The sequence below is a fragment of the Aulonocara sp. 'chitande type north' Nkhata Bay genome, linkage group LG13 (assembly GCF_057382095.1).
Source record: "Aulonocara sp. 'chitande type north' Nkhata Bay isolate Kocher_YH1m ecotype deep benthic linkage group LG13, A_spYH_male_GT1.1, whole genome shotgun sequence".
Lineage (NCBI taxonomy): Eukaryota > Metazoa > Chordata > Actinopteri > Cichliformes > Cichlidae > Aulonocara > Aulonocara sp. 'chitande type north' Nkhata Bay.
This window is the reverse complement of record NC_141356.1, coordinates 23,265,207-23,281,561: the sequence shown is the minus strand read 5'-3', so window position 1 is coordinate 23,281,561 and position 16,355 is coordinate 23,265,207. Positions and strand designations below refer to the sequence as shown.

The following is a 16,355-nucleotide window of genomic DNA, read 5'->3' as shown; positions in this document are numbered from 1 at the left end:
TTGTTTTGGCTCATGTGTTTTTTCTTATTATTTCTGTTCTGTTGTCTCTATAGTATCCTCTGGCAACCTAACAGCCAGGAGGCCAGATGAGTGAGATATGAGGCCTGATGACTTGAGGTCTGTGTATGTCTTTGTAATTTAGATGGCAGAGTATAATTTGCATGCACAGCCTTCAACATCGTCTCATTGTCTGAAGGAGATTATCCTTGCGGCTTGCCACAGCCGCGGGTTGTCAAAGACCTGGCTTCTAAGACAAACCTTTGTCTCCTTGTTTATTTCCCCTATGAGTGGAAATTTTCAGTGTGGTCATTTAGTGTAGCTGAAACTCACACTGAAGCACACAAGCGATCAGTGAAAACAGTACACCATCCTTTATCATAATCACAAGTAGCCCTTAAGCCCTGTACCTTTGCATGTACGCTGCAGTATGTAGTGTATGTTTTACATACAGGGACTGTCATTCTTCAGTGTGCAAATTTGTGCACTAGATGGCACTATGGCACTTATTATTCAGTGCCAACAGATCATTTCCATTTTGGAGGGTGTGTGTGCGTGTGCGTTGGTGACAAAAGTGATGATCACAAACAGCTTGTTTTCCCAGACACGATGTTAATGCTATCATTAAGAACCCCATACCCACTCTTTTTTATTTATTAACTCTTTTGACCTTTAAGCAGAAAACACTTGTTGTTGTGCATAAATCTTATGTGAAGTATTTTTGAAAAATACAAAACCGGACTAGTGTTGTTGACTAAAGTTTGTGTCTGCTCTAACTTGACACATTCAGAGATTTTTTTTCTTCTTAGGGCTCAATTGAGCGTCAAACAACTCTCCTGAAACAATCAAAACAGGAAAGAAGCACATTGTAGAGATGTATTATATGTGAATCCTTGCTGCGATGATGTCCTTGTAAGAGATCGTATTGTAAATAAGATGGGTTAAATTGCACTTGTAGCTTCCTTTCAAATAGTCAGGCTACTCTCGAGGGGAGACAAGAGAGCGCTGCAGACTCTACCTCTAATAACGCTAGACAATGAGATCCCAGCTCATAACATAGGCCTCCACTATATAGAACAAGTAGTGGGGGCTTAGCAGCTAATAAAGTGGCAAGTCTTCAAATCCATGTCAGAAGAGCAGAGTGCCACGGGGACCTTTCATAACACTTGTATGTGCAGGTTCCAGTGCAGTGTAAAGGTTACACATCCACATTGTACTGATCTAACCTGATGAATTGCCTTAAGCCTCACAAATTTCAAGGCTGTGTTTTTTATTTAAAGAAGCAGAACTGAATAATTCTCCCACTCTCTAAAAGCTGACAGGTGAAGACAAGAGTGCGGAATGAATGTTTGAGATGCAATACAAAATCGACTGTGTGCACTCTTCCTTATTAAAGCGCACGAAGCAGCAACACATTTAAAACTGTTCAGTTTAATTTGAATTTGCTTTTGTTTTATATCTGATAAGCGTGTTGTCGACAGAGGTAATTTTGCTTTTCAGAATTATAATACACATCGGTTTTGTTAATTGAATCATGCTGCCCTTTGAGTTCACAAAACACGGGCTCAGTAATTAGCCTTGATTGCCTGGTCTGTGTTTCAGAAATTGTCGCTCCCGCTTTCTCTCTAGTGAACCTGTCCTTCACTTGAGCACAGACACTCCTTCAGCATTTCCACCCACTTTGTTTGTGAGTCTTTGATCCACAGTATTCCAGTTAAAGTTACACCCATGTGCTGCAAGTTGAAACTTTCAGTATTGTTGCTCAGGGGAACCTTATACCCGTGGCGCCTTCTGCTTTTGTCCTTCCCTTTAGCAACAGAACTCTCCTATGGTCCTGGACAAAAGACTACTCACGACACCATTTTATGATCTCTGTGATGATACTGTTTCCTTCTCCTGCTTGCACGTTGGCTTGGTCTGCCCATTATAATCCAAAATGTTTATGTCAGGAAACATCATTTGGGACTCTCCCGAGAGACAATTGTTGATTTGGAGTAAGGGATGAGAAACTATAAAAGAGACGCCCTTTATTCTGAGATGCGACAAGAAAACCAATCAGTATTTTCTCCATATTCACAATAACATAAAAGTATGAAAAAACAGATGCTGCCAAGTTCATAATTGAATCATAAAACCAAAACTCTAATTTATGTTTTTCTCTTTTTTCCAATTATATTGCTTCAGCTGGACTACACTATACAGCAATTATCAGACTGAGGATGATTGCGTTTGTGCACATACATAGCATGCATATGAATTTACTTTTGTGTCGAGTTACACATGCATGCTAAGTATAATTGACGCAACATTAAAAAACATTTTCCATAACAACAACACAATCTGGCGCGTGAAACACTTAAAGGCAAGACCAACAAATACAGTATATGAAAGTAGAGAGTAAAGTGCTGCGATGTCTTGCCTCTCCAGTCTGTCTAATCACTATGTGAGTGAAACATTCATGGTACACTAGATCAGTTCAATATTTAATTTCTCAACAAAGACTACATGATGGAACAGATGCTCAAACTTTGTATGTTTCTCAGGAGAGCAAAACTCACTTTCATGCAGCTATTGAGTACAGAGATTCTGATTGTGTACAGGCTTTGTGTTGACTTCTTTTGGGCTCTTCACCTATGCACTAAATGTACAGTGATGGCTAAGAAGATGCTCAAACATATTAAGTGTGCACAGTGAGTCAGTGTTCAAACCACAGACTGAATACATCAATTGTTTACATCCAGGGGCACTGGAAAACTCATGCGTGGAAGCACATTAGCGATGCACCAAGGTTGCCCTTTGCCTTTATGTCACATTTCAAGTGAAAATTTGACTTGGCATGTTTACATAGGATTTCTTCATCTCCCTTTTAAACCCCTATGGGCAAGCTGAAGGTGAGGGGAACTAAGATTATTATCCCCCGTTTCTCTGAGGAGCTTTTCTTTATGCACACCCTCACAGATGTCGACATTTGGTTAGGCGGTGTACATAGAAGCCCCAGATTATCTAGCGCTCCAGGAAGTCTGTTTAGCTAAAGTTAGGAGTGGTTACTTTCCTGCACCTTTTTAATTTGCTCTGGTGTTTTGTAAGCTAGAGACCCCGCTACTTAGTCATACATCTGTGTTAAACGGGATTCAGGAGAAAAATATCGGTGATTGAAAATTGCTGTCCATTCAAAAACCAGGTCTTAGTTGTACTGATGTTCACATCAATAAGCTCCACTTGTGCAGATGTAGACCTAGTCACGGGAAGCGTAACAGATGGTGTACTATATGTCATAATGCTATAAAATCCAACAGGAATTGACAATTGAAATCCCACCCCAGAGTTTGCCTCTTTTAGCTTTGGCATAATCTTCTCAGGATTTCAATTGCAAAGTCAAAGAGAATAGTCTAGCACATGGGGACTAGTTATCTGGGGCAAATACGGTCTAAGGTTGACAATGCAAAGGCTATGTTTATGTGCATCACACTTGCTATACTGAATGTTTCCCAGAGTGCAAGAACATCCTCCCCTGAATTCTATTCCTCTTCCCACGTCCCAGTGCTGCCGTGGAAAGTAGGCCAAGTGAGCACCAGGGCGTTGCTTTTTTAAGATGATCAGTTTGTCAGTGTGTTTTTGTGTGTGCTCAGGACGGCTATTCATGTGGCTTGACTCTGTAGAACAAAGACCAGCATTATACAATTTGCAGCACTTCCAATAGCAAGGAAAAGGGAGAGGTTGGAAAATAGGGACAGGACAAGTGTGGATGAAACAAAGACAAAATCTGGCTTGTACTCTAATTCATTTACTTCCTCTTTTCCACCTCTTTGTTGCAGCAAAAAGGTCCCTTGCCAGTAACACTCCTCTGCAGGATCATACTGTACTCTGGCTGGCATGGATTATTTTTAGCTATTGCTGTGCAGCTTTCACCTTGACTCCCTCTGTCTTGACATCATAATTAACATTTCTGTTAATAGTAACACAGTCCGATATTAATAATCTGACTAAAATCAAAATGCATTTGTAGACTTGCCAGTTGCCATCAAATATGTATCTCCTTTATAATGGCAGCCCCTAAAGGAGAAAAACGAATTAGAGGCACTGATGCAACATGTTGAAAATATATATTTTGATGTAAGTAACTTGAGAATTATTAGTCTCTTGTGGGTGAGGTAGTATCACTGTGAGTTGGCAACACCTCCATCCTGGGGTCAACAGGCAAATTAAAGGTCTCTGGAGTACTGAGGGAAAGGCTGCTGCCTCTTTGGTCATGCATGCACAGGCGCTCTAAAAAAAATAAGAAAAAAAAGGAACAAGGTTAAAGCTGATGCCTCCTCTTTTGGAGGCCACTTTCCCCGATGCAACATGTGCCCACATCATACTTACTGATGAGGGTTTTTTTTTTTTAAACTGACCTTTAAAGTCGGATTTTTGCACCCATTTTTCTGAGTGTCACAGTCTGTTTGGCAGTAGGGCGCCTATATATTAAGTTAATATGTTCCGATTTAGAGCTGAATAATCAAATTTGCCTCACTTCCATCATCGCCACTGAGAATTGTGAGGCGGCGTGATAACTTTTTTTTTTTTAAATAAAGAATTTTAGATAGGCCTACAAAACAGTGATGGACACAATCAAGACCAGGGCTGTGTTAAGAGCGAAGGTATCCTGGGTATTTGGTCATGTGTATTTTGGTCTAAATTTCCAGGGGATATTTTAGATGTTAATAGCCCTGAAGTGGTCTCGGTTTCTTATTTAATTTCTCTCGCCTTCTTTAAATGTAATTCGCCCACAGACTGCGCCGCGAGGCTCTAAACCGCGCAGAAACTCTCTCATCATTTCCACAGCAGAATGGAAATGCAAATTGTGCGCACGGGCAATGCCCTTGACAGAACTCACCACTGCACACAATTAACATGAACACTCTGACAGAAGTTAGTGACGAAACATGAGGTCACACCAGCACATTGTCAAATAATGTTTATTTCAGACACACAATAAACACATCAGAAATAATAATAATAATAATAATAATAATAATAATAATAATAATAATACATAAAAAACGTTCTTTCCTTAATTTTTTTAGCCCTTCAAATATCTGTTATTTTTTCTTATTCTAGTGTGCGAGATGACAAAGAAAAATAATTTTTTTATTTTTTATTATTTTAAAAATAATTCTGTTGCTTTTTAAAATAGTACCTGAATTTGAAAAAAGAAAATGTAGCTCGTGGGGCAGTGGGGAAGCAGTTACATATAAACCAAACTTGAGATTTTGCTATCTTGTCACTGAACAATACAGCTGCCTCATATCGACTCCATGATCTCAAGTGTAACCAACGAGGGGCGCTGTCCGTCTATTAGCTCCAACTTGACACGAACAGCCTTCATGATTGATCTCATCACTCTTGGCCGTTTGATTTTTTTTCTAACTACAATAATTAAAAAATATCGTGAAAACCATGTTTTAATATGAGATATCGAATTTTAGGCGTGCATTTATTAGGCCGATAAGTTGTAATAACTAAAGTTTGCACTGAAGGTTTTTTTTTTATATATATGTGATGCGGAATCAAGCTATTTGGTAATTTAATTAAAACTGATGGGGGAAACTGATATAAGTGATGTGTATTTTTTTTCCTCCCTACTCATGAGAAAATTGTCAACGCACAAGCATCAGCTGGAGTTAATCTTTTCTAATTCAGCTACAAGTGACAGAAATTTTAAACAAAGGCTGTAGGCTGAAGCTCCCTAAATTAGTTTTCTTTGCGCGGTGTAACTTAAATTTCAACTTCAAATATTTTCACAAAATATTGTAGCTCTAAACAACGGAACAGGCGATGTTAGCTGTAAACAGTAAGTGGGCTGATTGCCTATTTGTTCCGTATGGAATTTGGAATAATGCCTAACTGTGGGCGTACTTGATAAATATTTAATCGAAAAAAAGAAGAAGAAGGAGAAGGGGGAAAAAAGATCACTTTAAAACAACCTCTGCGATAAAGCCGTGAGGAAACTTGCTTGGTGGGTGCTAATAAAATTTCCTTCACTTCGCTTTTTACCAATCAATCCATTAGGAAACAATGCAGGTGAGCATAATGAAAGTGTTGTCCCAATAAAGTGCATCGATGGACAGCTGGGCAGCGGCCGGCTGATTGACTTTGCCTTGACATCTGGGAGGCCCGCTGGCCCCTGGCACGCGTATAGGCTGATGTCGCCATTTACATGCAAATTTAAGGAGATCATGAGGGCCTCGCCCCGTAAATTCACACACACACACATAGACACACGCACACAAAAAAGAAGACGTCACCCTCGTCCCGTCGAGACGGGAGGTCTTCTAAAGTCACCCTGTAACATTTTTTTTTTGAGTGGAAACCACGCGTCCCGAGGAGTTTGGTTTTATATCAGTGGTCAGGTCCAAATCTTTGGGGGTTCACTCATTGTGATCACTGAATAGAAAGAGTGAGATAACAGGGCCCCCGTGTTATCAGCCGGTCATTTATACGAGCATTCAGGCTGGCTTAATGCGGCCAAGATGAAATAGTTTGCAATTGTTTCCCCTTCTCTGTCACCCATCACTTACCTCTAGCACGCTGTTGAAAAAAGTGGATTTAAAAAAAATCTCTTAAGGAGAGTGGGGGAGGGGGTGGGTAATAAAAAGAAAATGTGACTGAGATGGTCTAATTCCACGCCCGTGCAAAGTTTTCATGCATGCAACCACTAAAACAAACGGGGATCAACATTTCTTTTATTTTGATGCTAACATTTCACCTAATGATGGAGAGCGCATTTTCCACGGTGTAAGCCCACCACGCAGATGATCCCACAGAATGAGCTGAGACGGATTCAGGCTCCGCGCCTCAGTGTGTGGAGCAGCTGACTCCCTCTCTCCACGTCCAGATGGCTCCTGCACACAGATTTGCATTCATTTTCCTTTAATATCTTCTGAAATAGCGGGGCAGCTGCATTTGTTGTCAAATACGGTTTAAAACTCCCTTTCAGGACAGCATCGTTACCTACGTGACGGGTGTGGAGATCCATTTTCCCTCTCCAGTCAACAGTATCAGATCTAAGAGGATTTGTCTCAAAGTCTCCTAATTTGATAATCAGATTTAAATCGCCTCGGTGCGTGTAATCAGGGGTTAAGTTCTAATAAGCGACTTGAAACTGTGCAAAAAGCACAGTGAGTTCTGTGCAAAAAAGATATTTGCAATCTCGGTAGAACAGACAAAACATTTGCAGCACGCGTCTCGATTTGTTTCATCTAAGGGGGAAAAATACAATTAACAAAGAGCACCCATTTGATTTCATTCTCATATCCTCCCCTCCCCACAAATTTAAACTTTGAGTTCTCTAAAAAAAATAAAAAATAAAAACAAAAATAAAAAGTTTAAAAAAAAATCTACAACCTGGTTTTGTAACTGGGCAATTTGGCAATAGATTGTGTAGAGGTGAAAGCAACAGCTTATAATTCACTTATCTTTGGCAGCAGCTATTAACCCTCTGCACCAGCTAGATAGATTGCTCAGGATATAGCACACATCTCTCTTCCTCGCACCCTCCCCTCTCTCCTTCATCCTCTCCCCCCTTTCACCACTAATGAACCGAATTGCTTGCTTGTCCCTCTCGGACGGAGTCGGACATGTAGGCAGTTGGCTCTTTAAAAATGATTAAGATGTTTCTGATTATTGGGTACATGGCGTGCATTAAATGCGGAAGACATAGAACCATGGATTTCCCGAAGTTTGTTTAATGTCATGAGACACCGACTCTGATTTTTAATCTATAAAAGAGGTCAAAAGACCTGACTTTATCTGCAGTAAATGGCACCGCGATGTGACTGATTTGTTTTGACATTAATAACAAAGATGCTGAAAAACTCCGTCTGATTTCCAAACTTTGCTCCCTTTTTTGGATTTTGTGCGCAAAAACTAAAACATAAAAAAAAAAAAACCTGCCCGACTGCCCCAGCGAAACAAATGAGTCAAATACCTGTTGTTAAAAAAATGATCAATGAAAAGTTAATGTAAATTAAAATATTTATAATCATGTGTGATTTTATGATTTCCGCGTTGTGTTAATTACACCTTAATTACAATAACATAACCCACAGCACGCGATCACAATACGAAATAGAATATATATCAATTTTATGAAGAAACATAATCTGCTCTTATTGAAATATGATTTATGGCCTTTAATCTCACAGACACTGAGATGCTTTCGATACGTCAGTGAACAAACAGTCTCATCAAGTCAATTTGTAATGGTGTTAACAAATTTAATCGAATAAATATATGAAATGCTATTAATTTTAATCCATTATAATAAAACTAATCACGGAAATTGCAATCGCACTGAATTCCGAATAATTGTTATGTATTATTATTATGATTATTTTATTATTATTATTATTTTCCTCCTCATTATGTGTGATGGTTACACCCGGTTGAATTTTCCATATCATTAAAAAAATCAAACTCACCACATATAGGGCCTAAGCAAGAGGAAAAGTGGAGCGAATGAGTGTTCTCAAGCTGCTGCACTATAGGGCTGTACCCGTACAGTGGAGCGCCACTGCCTGACAGGAACCGTCAGAGCTCCATATATGGTCAAAACCACGCCCCTTCAGCGTCATATTCTGACAGCGCCTCTCCCGTGGGTTTAGAGTTTTGGCTCCCGGGAAAGATTTCAGTCCTCGGGGAAAGAGGGCTTAGTTTTGCATGTTCCCATCCATCCTGCACGACGCGAAAGGGCCCCTTATCCACCTCTCCTGTGTACTAGGAACACCTCCACTGGTGATCAGCCTTTGCCTGTGTTTGTCTTGTGGAGAAGCAGCAGCACCTTTTCAGGAGTGGGTTTTTTATTCAACAAGAAGTCCTGAAGGTTTTGGATGCGGTGCTTCAGGGATGTGGGCACTTTGAGAGCAGCATCACCCACAAACACAAACAACTGCCATCGATTTTTCTGTGAATAGCACAAAAAAAAAAAGAAAAAGAAAAAAAAAACAGAGGAACAATAGCAACACAAAAAAATCTTGTCTATTGAACAATTCACTTTTCCAGTCTGTGGATACCGCTCTAACTAAGTACAGCACTTTGAGAATTGTTCACATCGGACGGACTGAAGAGGGAGGCAAGACCTGTGGACCGGGTTTTCCCTCGCAAGTCTGAATCGGCTCTCGCTACTTATCCCGTGAACAAAAAAAACCCTGAAGGATAACACGCTTGGACGTTTATTTGCCTAATTTCGCAGGAGGCTCTTTTTCACGCAAATTGTCCTAAATGTTTGGGATTCAGGAAACTATACCGCGGGGTGGGACGACGATGAAGGAGGAACCGCTGGGTGGACTGAACTCGGTCCGCTCCTGGATGCACACAGCTGGGGTGGTGGATGCAAACACAGCCGCCCAAAGGTACGCATGCCAAAAAGCATCTGATTTTTCTCACGCATTCCCTCCTCATCATATCGACCCCTCAATCCCCTGAATACTCTGTATCAATTACGGTCTCCCAATAAATGCCCCCCCTTCGGCTTTCCCTTCTTTCATTACATCAGATTACCCATTATTGTGACAAATCAAGAAATCTCCCCCGTACTCAAGCGTGCTTCTGCATCTCCAATGTTTCCATCAGCTTCTCCATCATCTAGTATCCCCGGTGTCCGGTGCTTAACCGAGATGGTCTCTTGTTTTCTCCCCGCAGCGGTGTCGGCTTGGCACGGGCACATTATGAAAAGCAGCCCCCTTCCAACCTCAGAAAATCCAATTTTTTCCATTTCGTCCTGGCGCTGTATGACAGACAGGGTCAGCCCGTGGAGATCGAAAGGACAGCTTTTGTGGACTTTGTGGAGAAAGAAAAAGTAAGCGGTGTATTTTAGAATACATGCACCTCTCTACATAATCAGCACATGTATCGAAATTATGTACTCAGAAATGGGCAATGGGTTACTAAGGGGAAGTCACGTGTAATATTGATTTTCTTTAAAAAGAAAAAAAGGAAAAAAGGAAAAATTCTATTCCTTGATGACAGAGGGTCATTTTAGCATCTAAAGCCGTTTCTCTTCTTTAGCACCAAAACTCTGAATTTATTTTTAAACGCATAGACATGTGGTGGTGATGGGCAGTTGTTTTTCTGATTGCTGATTTTCACAAACTGTTGTTTTCTGCAGGAACCAACCAGTGAAAAAACTAACAATGGGATACATTACAAACTACAGTTATTGTACAGTAACGGTGAGTGAAACTGTCTTTAATATTTTTAAAAACATGTGAAAATCTATCAGTGAGTTTGTCTGTGTGCGTAAAACCACATGTAATAATAATAATAATAATAATAATAATAATAATAATAATAATAATATTATAAAATTATAATCACTATCTGAACTCTTAGATTTTAATGAAAAGTTTTTTTTTCTTTTTTCTCTTTTTTTGAGGGTTTTATTATTATTTATTTTCATAAATTCATTACCCACAATTCCTTAAAAATGTAAAAGTGCTCCTCTTTTTCTCTCCCCAGGCGTCAGAACAGAACAGGATCTTTACATACGGTTAATCGATTCCATGACGAAGCAGGTAAGCTGCTGCTGTTACACTTGTTTCTGCGCACAGTGCAAACTCCACGGTTCACAAGTGGGGCAGGAAAAAAACATTAAAAAAAAGCCAAACAAAATCTTAACATGGCGTGTAAATCGTCACCCCTGAGATACATAGACACACTTCTCGGTTTTCTAAAAAAAAAAAAGAAAAAAAATCTGCTTGCAAAATGCAGTTGTGGCACAAAATAAAAATCAAATTACAGATGGAATCAGAAGAGACAGCTTCCATTTTGACTCTTTACGTTTGACCATATCATATTGCAAGACCCTAAAGTCAATTTCTCTTCGCCAGAGTTGAGTCTTTTTTTTTGTAGGTTCAGTTTGTCCAGCATTAAAATTTAAACACTACCTCTGCTCCATATGATCCGATTTGACTTTTCCTGCAAAGAGTCAGAGGTGACGGTCTAAACATTTTTTTTTAATTGCTTTAAATGTTATATTTATAAAAATAGACATTTAAAAAATTCTGCTCAGGTGTAAACACGTGAATGGCTTTCATAGCGTAAAAATAAACCCCCAAAAATGCTTATGAGTATTTTTTTTGTTTTTTTTTTAGATTACCGAACTTAATTATGATTAGGGAAAATAAAATTAGACGCCACGCTTTCGTCTCTCCATATCGTGTTTTATTATTAAACAGAGGATTTAGCTAGAGCCTCAGCCTCCTGAATAGAGCCGTGAAGCCTGGACCACTGGTCACAGACAACATTCCTGTGCGAATGATCCGAGTCAATGACGCAGAACAAGCAATTTATGGATTTCTGTTTCTACAGCTGCAAATAGCTACATAAATCAAACCAATATAGATAATCGCCTGGTTCCCCCGAAAAAAAGAAGAGAGGGGAGGAAAAAAAACCCACAGCAGGTCAAGTAGGACAGCTTTTAGAAGCGAGAGAGAGTGATGCGACCTGGTTCAGATATGTCACTTTTTCAAAGTCATTCTTTCCTGTTGGCATAAAGAGAGTCAGGGGCAAAAAATACAAATTTCATTCTAGGCAAACAGAACGTAAAAATTAAATGCAACCTATCAGGTTTTTTTTTATTATATATATATATATATATATATATATACATATATATATATATATGTAGATTTTTTTGGCATTATGTGCAATATTTTCCTTATAATTTGTTGCTTTGCTTTGCATTTACACTCGGTGCCGGTTCAGCGTACGAGGGAGTAAAGTGTCTATCCTTAGAAATGGTAGAAGGAGGGAGAGATCGAGGGAGGGAGAGAAGAGCGGCAGAACTGATAGCTCCACGCCATCTGTTTCAGCCAATGCTCAAAAATTACTCAACCGTACCGCCAGACACCGCTTTTTATCCACAGAAAGATCATTGTTAGCGGCTCAAAATAAACAACAGATTGCCCATTAACACTTTCCCCCAAATATCCCCAGATTATAAGCATATTGATGACACTTCTATTGGATCTCTCCTTATGAAAATCCCTCTGTCTCCCCCCCTCTCTCTCTTCCTCTGTCTGTCTGTGCCACATATTATCCAGATTAATAAAAAATACAGTTTATGATTATTATTAAATATATGGATTGCTACTTTTATTTTTATATAAATTTTTACTATTGCTGCCACAAAAATGTAGAAGCAGTTGATATTTGTGCATTTTTTAATAGTTAAATTTAGACAGTCATTTATGTTTATAGAAATCAGTATAATTTACAGCACAGGGGAATGCTGGGATTATTTGAACCACATTTCCTATTCAGTATTTGGTCTCATCTGTTATATTGTGTTGCTCTAACATCACGTGTGTTCATGCCCTGATTTATTTTGTTAAACAGTAGCCTAATTATTTGCCAGTTCAAGAGTTTTCTTGATGTGTGTGTTGAAAACGACGGCTGTGTTTTCACTTTATTTCCATCTCATTTTGTTTCAAAGGCCATAGTTTATGAGGGTCAAGACAAGAATCCAGAAATGTGCAGAGTTCTTCTTACTCATGAAATTATGTGCAGGTAAGCGTTATTTTCCTGCTCTGTCCATTTTGCAGATTCAAGCAAAAAGTAATTCCCTCCCCTTCAATAAGTTTTGACACTCATGATGTGATGCAGCGAGCCAAAACTGTCCTGTGGTCCTTCAGCAGCTACAGAGCGAGAGAGAGCTGCTGTCATTTCTAACTTTGATATGATGTGATTCAACTTTGATATGAATATGACAGTGAAAATGAACTGTCTTTTCCAGTGACGGGGAACTGAATGTGTAATAAACACTCAGTGACAAAGTACATAAGTTGTGGTTTTGTTTTTTTTAATCTTTTAGTTTGTTTTTATATTTTAAGAATTATATATCAGCATGCCAGGGACAATGTGTCTTCTGTTATGCATTAATGCTGCATGCTATGCATCTTTTTCTTTTTTGTACTCAATTCTCAGTTGATCCCACCTGTCAACAATGATCAGCAAGCCTTTTAGTGTCATTTAACCACATAAATCTCCACTCATATTGCGCTGCTATTCAGCGGTGTCATTGATACTAAAAGGAAAAACGCCTTTTGTTGTTATTGTTGAGCTCAGCATGAGCTTTGTGAACATTGAATTCGGATACTGTCGGTTAACCGCTCCTTTGTTGCACCGGTGCATTGTTCAAGTTACTGGTTGAGAGCAAGTGCAGCATGAGAGCTGAGAATGATTTGTCTTTTTCCATGCATAAACTCATCACTCACGCTCAATTTATACAAGCATCCATCACTTATTTGTGACACATTGAATATGGTCGTGCTCGAGAGGTAATATATTTTTTTTTCCAAAGGGAAGTGCATTTTGCTGCTGAATAAAACAACTACTACAACTGCTGCCTATTATCACATAAGAAGATATACATAATGAGAATATTCTTTTGATATATTATCTAATTAAAGCATATTTTATTTTAGCCGTGTAATAAACTAGTTTTTGAATTATATATTTTTTCTCAGTACTTTGCAGCCATAAAACACTTTTTTATTATTGCTTCGAGAAAGTCATGTAAATCAGGGATATTTAAATAGCGTGTGCTTGACTGACAGTAGCTTTGCACAAAATCTTTGTTTTCCCTTTCTGCACCATATGGCATAAATCAATCTTATTCACATATGTTTATATGTTTTCATTTCAAATGGAAGCTGGGATGATGTATTTGTTTATTTTTGCTGTTTTTTTTTTATTCCAGTCCCAATCAAAGAAGTGAAAGGCAGCTAGCTATAGGCTTAGGGAGGAGATGGTTGAAACATGTGGTGGAAGATAGATTAGTGCTTTTGAGGCCATAATTGATAAATGCCCCGCAGAAATATTGGTTGAGGGTGGCACCTTGCATCTCCCTCAGAAATAGCAGCTTGGCAATTAGAGGTAAACAAAAGCTGAAGCTGTGAAAAGTGACTCCCCTGCCTCCTGGCCCAATCCCCACTCCCCTCCCCTCCAACACTAAGCCAAACAACACAACATGTTGTTTTCACCATTTTTATCAGCCATCAGCATCAATGGAAAGGATAGATTGAGTGAAGGAAATCTCATGGTAATTTTTACCCCCCATATCAAAAGCACTCAGATACGCGTAATACATGCATGTTTTTTTTTTTTTTGTGCATTATTTATTTATTTGTATTTATTGTGCAAAGTATCGCTTGCCCTGTAACACACTTTTCTATGTTTTTGTAGCCGATGCTGTGACAAGAAAAGCTGTGGAAACAGGAACGAGACTCCCTCAGACCCAGTGATCATTGACAGGTAGGCCGTGTGCAGCTTTTTCCTTTTCTGTGTTTGCGAACAGGGAATGAGTAAGTGAATGAGTGAGCGTCAGACTGACTAAATGCATGAGTGACTGAGTGGATGAGCAGGCACACGGATGAGCTAGTGAACAAATTAGTCCCCTCCCGCTGTACCAGACGGCCCAGTTGGGCTGACTTGCATCTTACAGCCCACAGTGTGGGAACTGTGGGTGACTCTGTGTGAGTGGCTGAGGGGTGTCTTTCCCAAGTACCTGTGCACTGAGGGGCGGTCACCACCTGGATAGGGTTTGTTCAGTCACAGGTGGTTCAATCACTAGAGGATCATGCTGGGAATACACCTAATTAGCTTAGGCAACTTCGCATTTATTTGGCTGGCTTCCTTTCTTTGTTTATGACAGTGATGCTTACACTGTCAATAGTTGTTTTTCATTGACTGTTTCCTTCGTTCAAGTTAGCTGTGAGCTAGGTGCCATTAAAGCTTTGTTTTAGGAGGGATAAACATTTTATGTCTGCTGTTTTGTTCTGCACCTTCAGGCTAGTTATCTGCCACTTTTATATTACCTTCATCACTTTATAAAGTGGGAGAATAAATGGCCTTCTTCCAGGCGTTGACATTTTCCCTCACACTGTGAAACTATAGGTCTTGGTCAATGTGAATATGTTTAGGTTGGTGGTACGAGGGTGTGCGCGCTTATGTGCTTATGTGTGTTCGGTGGCTATAGAGGTGAGGTAGGGGGTGTAGTTTGAGCGTCGATCTCAATGTAACTCTCACCACGTAGTAGGGAGAGACAGCAATGCTAATGTTTGACTAGCTGGAATCACTGTTTGCTTAGTGGAGAATGCCTGGTATCTGACAGAGGGGACAACTCTCTTATTAGTAATCAAATAGGGCTGAGCAGTTGTTGCTGCCACTCCACTCCAGCGGCTTCTCATGCATCAGGAAGTAGGAGCTGGCTGCCCTGGGAGCCTGGATGGATTACCAGAGCTACTGCTGTCTGAAGTCAAGCTCACAAAGACACACATGTAGATAAACGCAGATGCACACTCAGACAAGGACACAAACGCAGACAGACAGACACCCACACACACGCATGCACATCCTCAAACACACACGCGTGCTGCTTGTATGTCGTTCATGCTGTTGCTGTGGCTGAATGTATCTCAATGCAAGTACAAGAAAACTATTGAGGGTTTTTTTAGGGCATCGTAAGAGTATAGCTTTTTCCTTTTTTTTTCTCGCCGGATTGCAAGGATTTCTTAATTCATTAGTCAGGTGCATTTGTTCCTTACAATAGTGACAGCGATAGTGCAAACATTAACATATAACTTGAGACGTCTACGTCTCCTGATTTCCGCCGCTTTCATGTTTGCTTTGTGCTGCTCTGCTGCCTTTTACTGTTTAGAGTTTCGCACGCCATTGTTCTTCAATCTGCGGGACAAAACATGTAACTTAAGTACAATAAGCAAAATGAATGCATGGAGAATTAAAGTCAAGAAGAGGGGTGGGAAAAAAAGAACAGGGAAGAAAGAAGCGGATGGATATTGTAAGCTCAACTGGCTCAGGGAGGGCTCGGATTTTCATTGTGACGAGTCTGAATAGGAGTAGAGTATCCCTTTCCTTGCACAATGAGCAGCTCTGTTGAAACACAAAAGCATATGTTCCTCATTAGACCCTCCCATTGTCTCCATGTCGTAACTATGAGCCCGTCAGCTCACCCTAACAGACCCACACAGGTTCCCAGTGACTGAAGGAGGCTCGCAGAGAGGGGTGCTTGTGAAAGGTTGCAGGGTTTAGCAAGAGTTACGGACACGGCCAGAGCACACTGTAGGCTTGCTATGTAAGCTTATTTACTGCAATTACTTGACTTTTCCCGCTGTGCATATGGGTAAGCTTTTCTGTTAAAGCTTCCATGTTTTACAGCCATTTCTGTTACATCTGTCATTTTCTCATGCACATCATTACAGGCACCTGTGCTGCGGTCGCTGCTGGCAGAAACTGATTATTTCCAATTGAGTAGAACATAGTTGAGTGACATAAACCTAGAGGAGAGGTTTGATTGT

General features: G+C 39.9%; 1 protein-coding gene and 1 long non-coding RNA gene across 9 annotated transcripts in view; one reads left to right on the top strand and one right to left on the bottom strand.

Moving 5' to 3' along the window:
* Window positions 1-1,810: 1,810 nt before the first annotated feature.
* LOC147316084 (uncharacterized) lies at window positions 1,811-9,503 on the bottom strand. The gene is made up of 3 exons (XR_015124445.1): window positions 8,460-9,503; window positions 6,746-6,881; window positions 1,811-4,263 (listed from the first exon to the last, which is right to left on the bottom strand). It is a non-coding gene; the product is annotated as an uncharacterized LOC147316084 (long non-coding RNA).
* The window catches only part of LOC147316083 (transcription factor COE3), a 67,945-nt gene continuing 60,248 nt past the window's right edge, over window positions 8,659-16,355 (top strand). For 6 of the 8 annotated variants that reach the window (XM_086259271.1, XM_086259270.1, XM_086259276.1 and 3 more), the window contains exons 1-6: window positions 8,659-9,389; window positions 9,679-9,835; window positions 10,145-10,208; window positions 10,495-10,550; window positions 12,473-12,546; window positions 14,224-14,292. In XM_086259271.1, coding sequence (XP_086115397.1) covers window positions 9,259-9,389; window positions 9,679-9,835; window positions 10,145-10,208; window positions 10,495-10,550; window positions 12,473-12,546; window positions 14,224-14,292 — 551 coding nt within the window. In that variant the 5' untranslated portion in view covers window positions 8,659-9,258. The remainder of the gene's footprint in view (window positions 9,390-9,678; window positions 9,836-10,144; window positions 10,209-10,494; window positions 10,551-12,472; window positions 12,547-14,223; window positions 14,293-16,355) is intronic. The other 2 variants (XM_086259275.1, XM_086259274.1) reach the window with 1 other exon arrangement.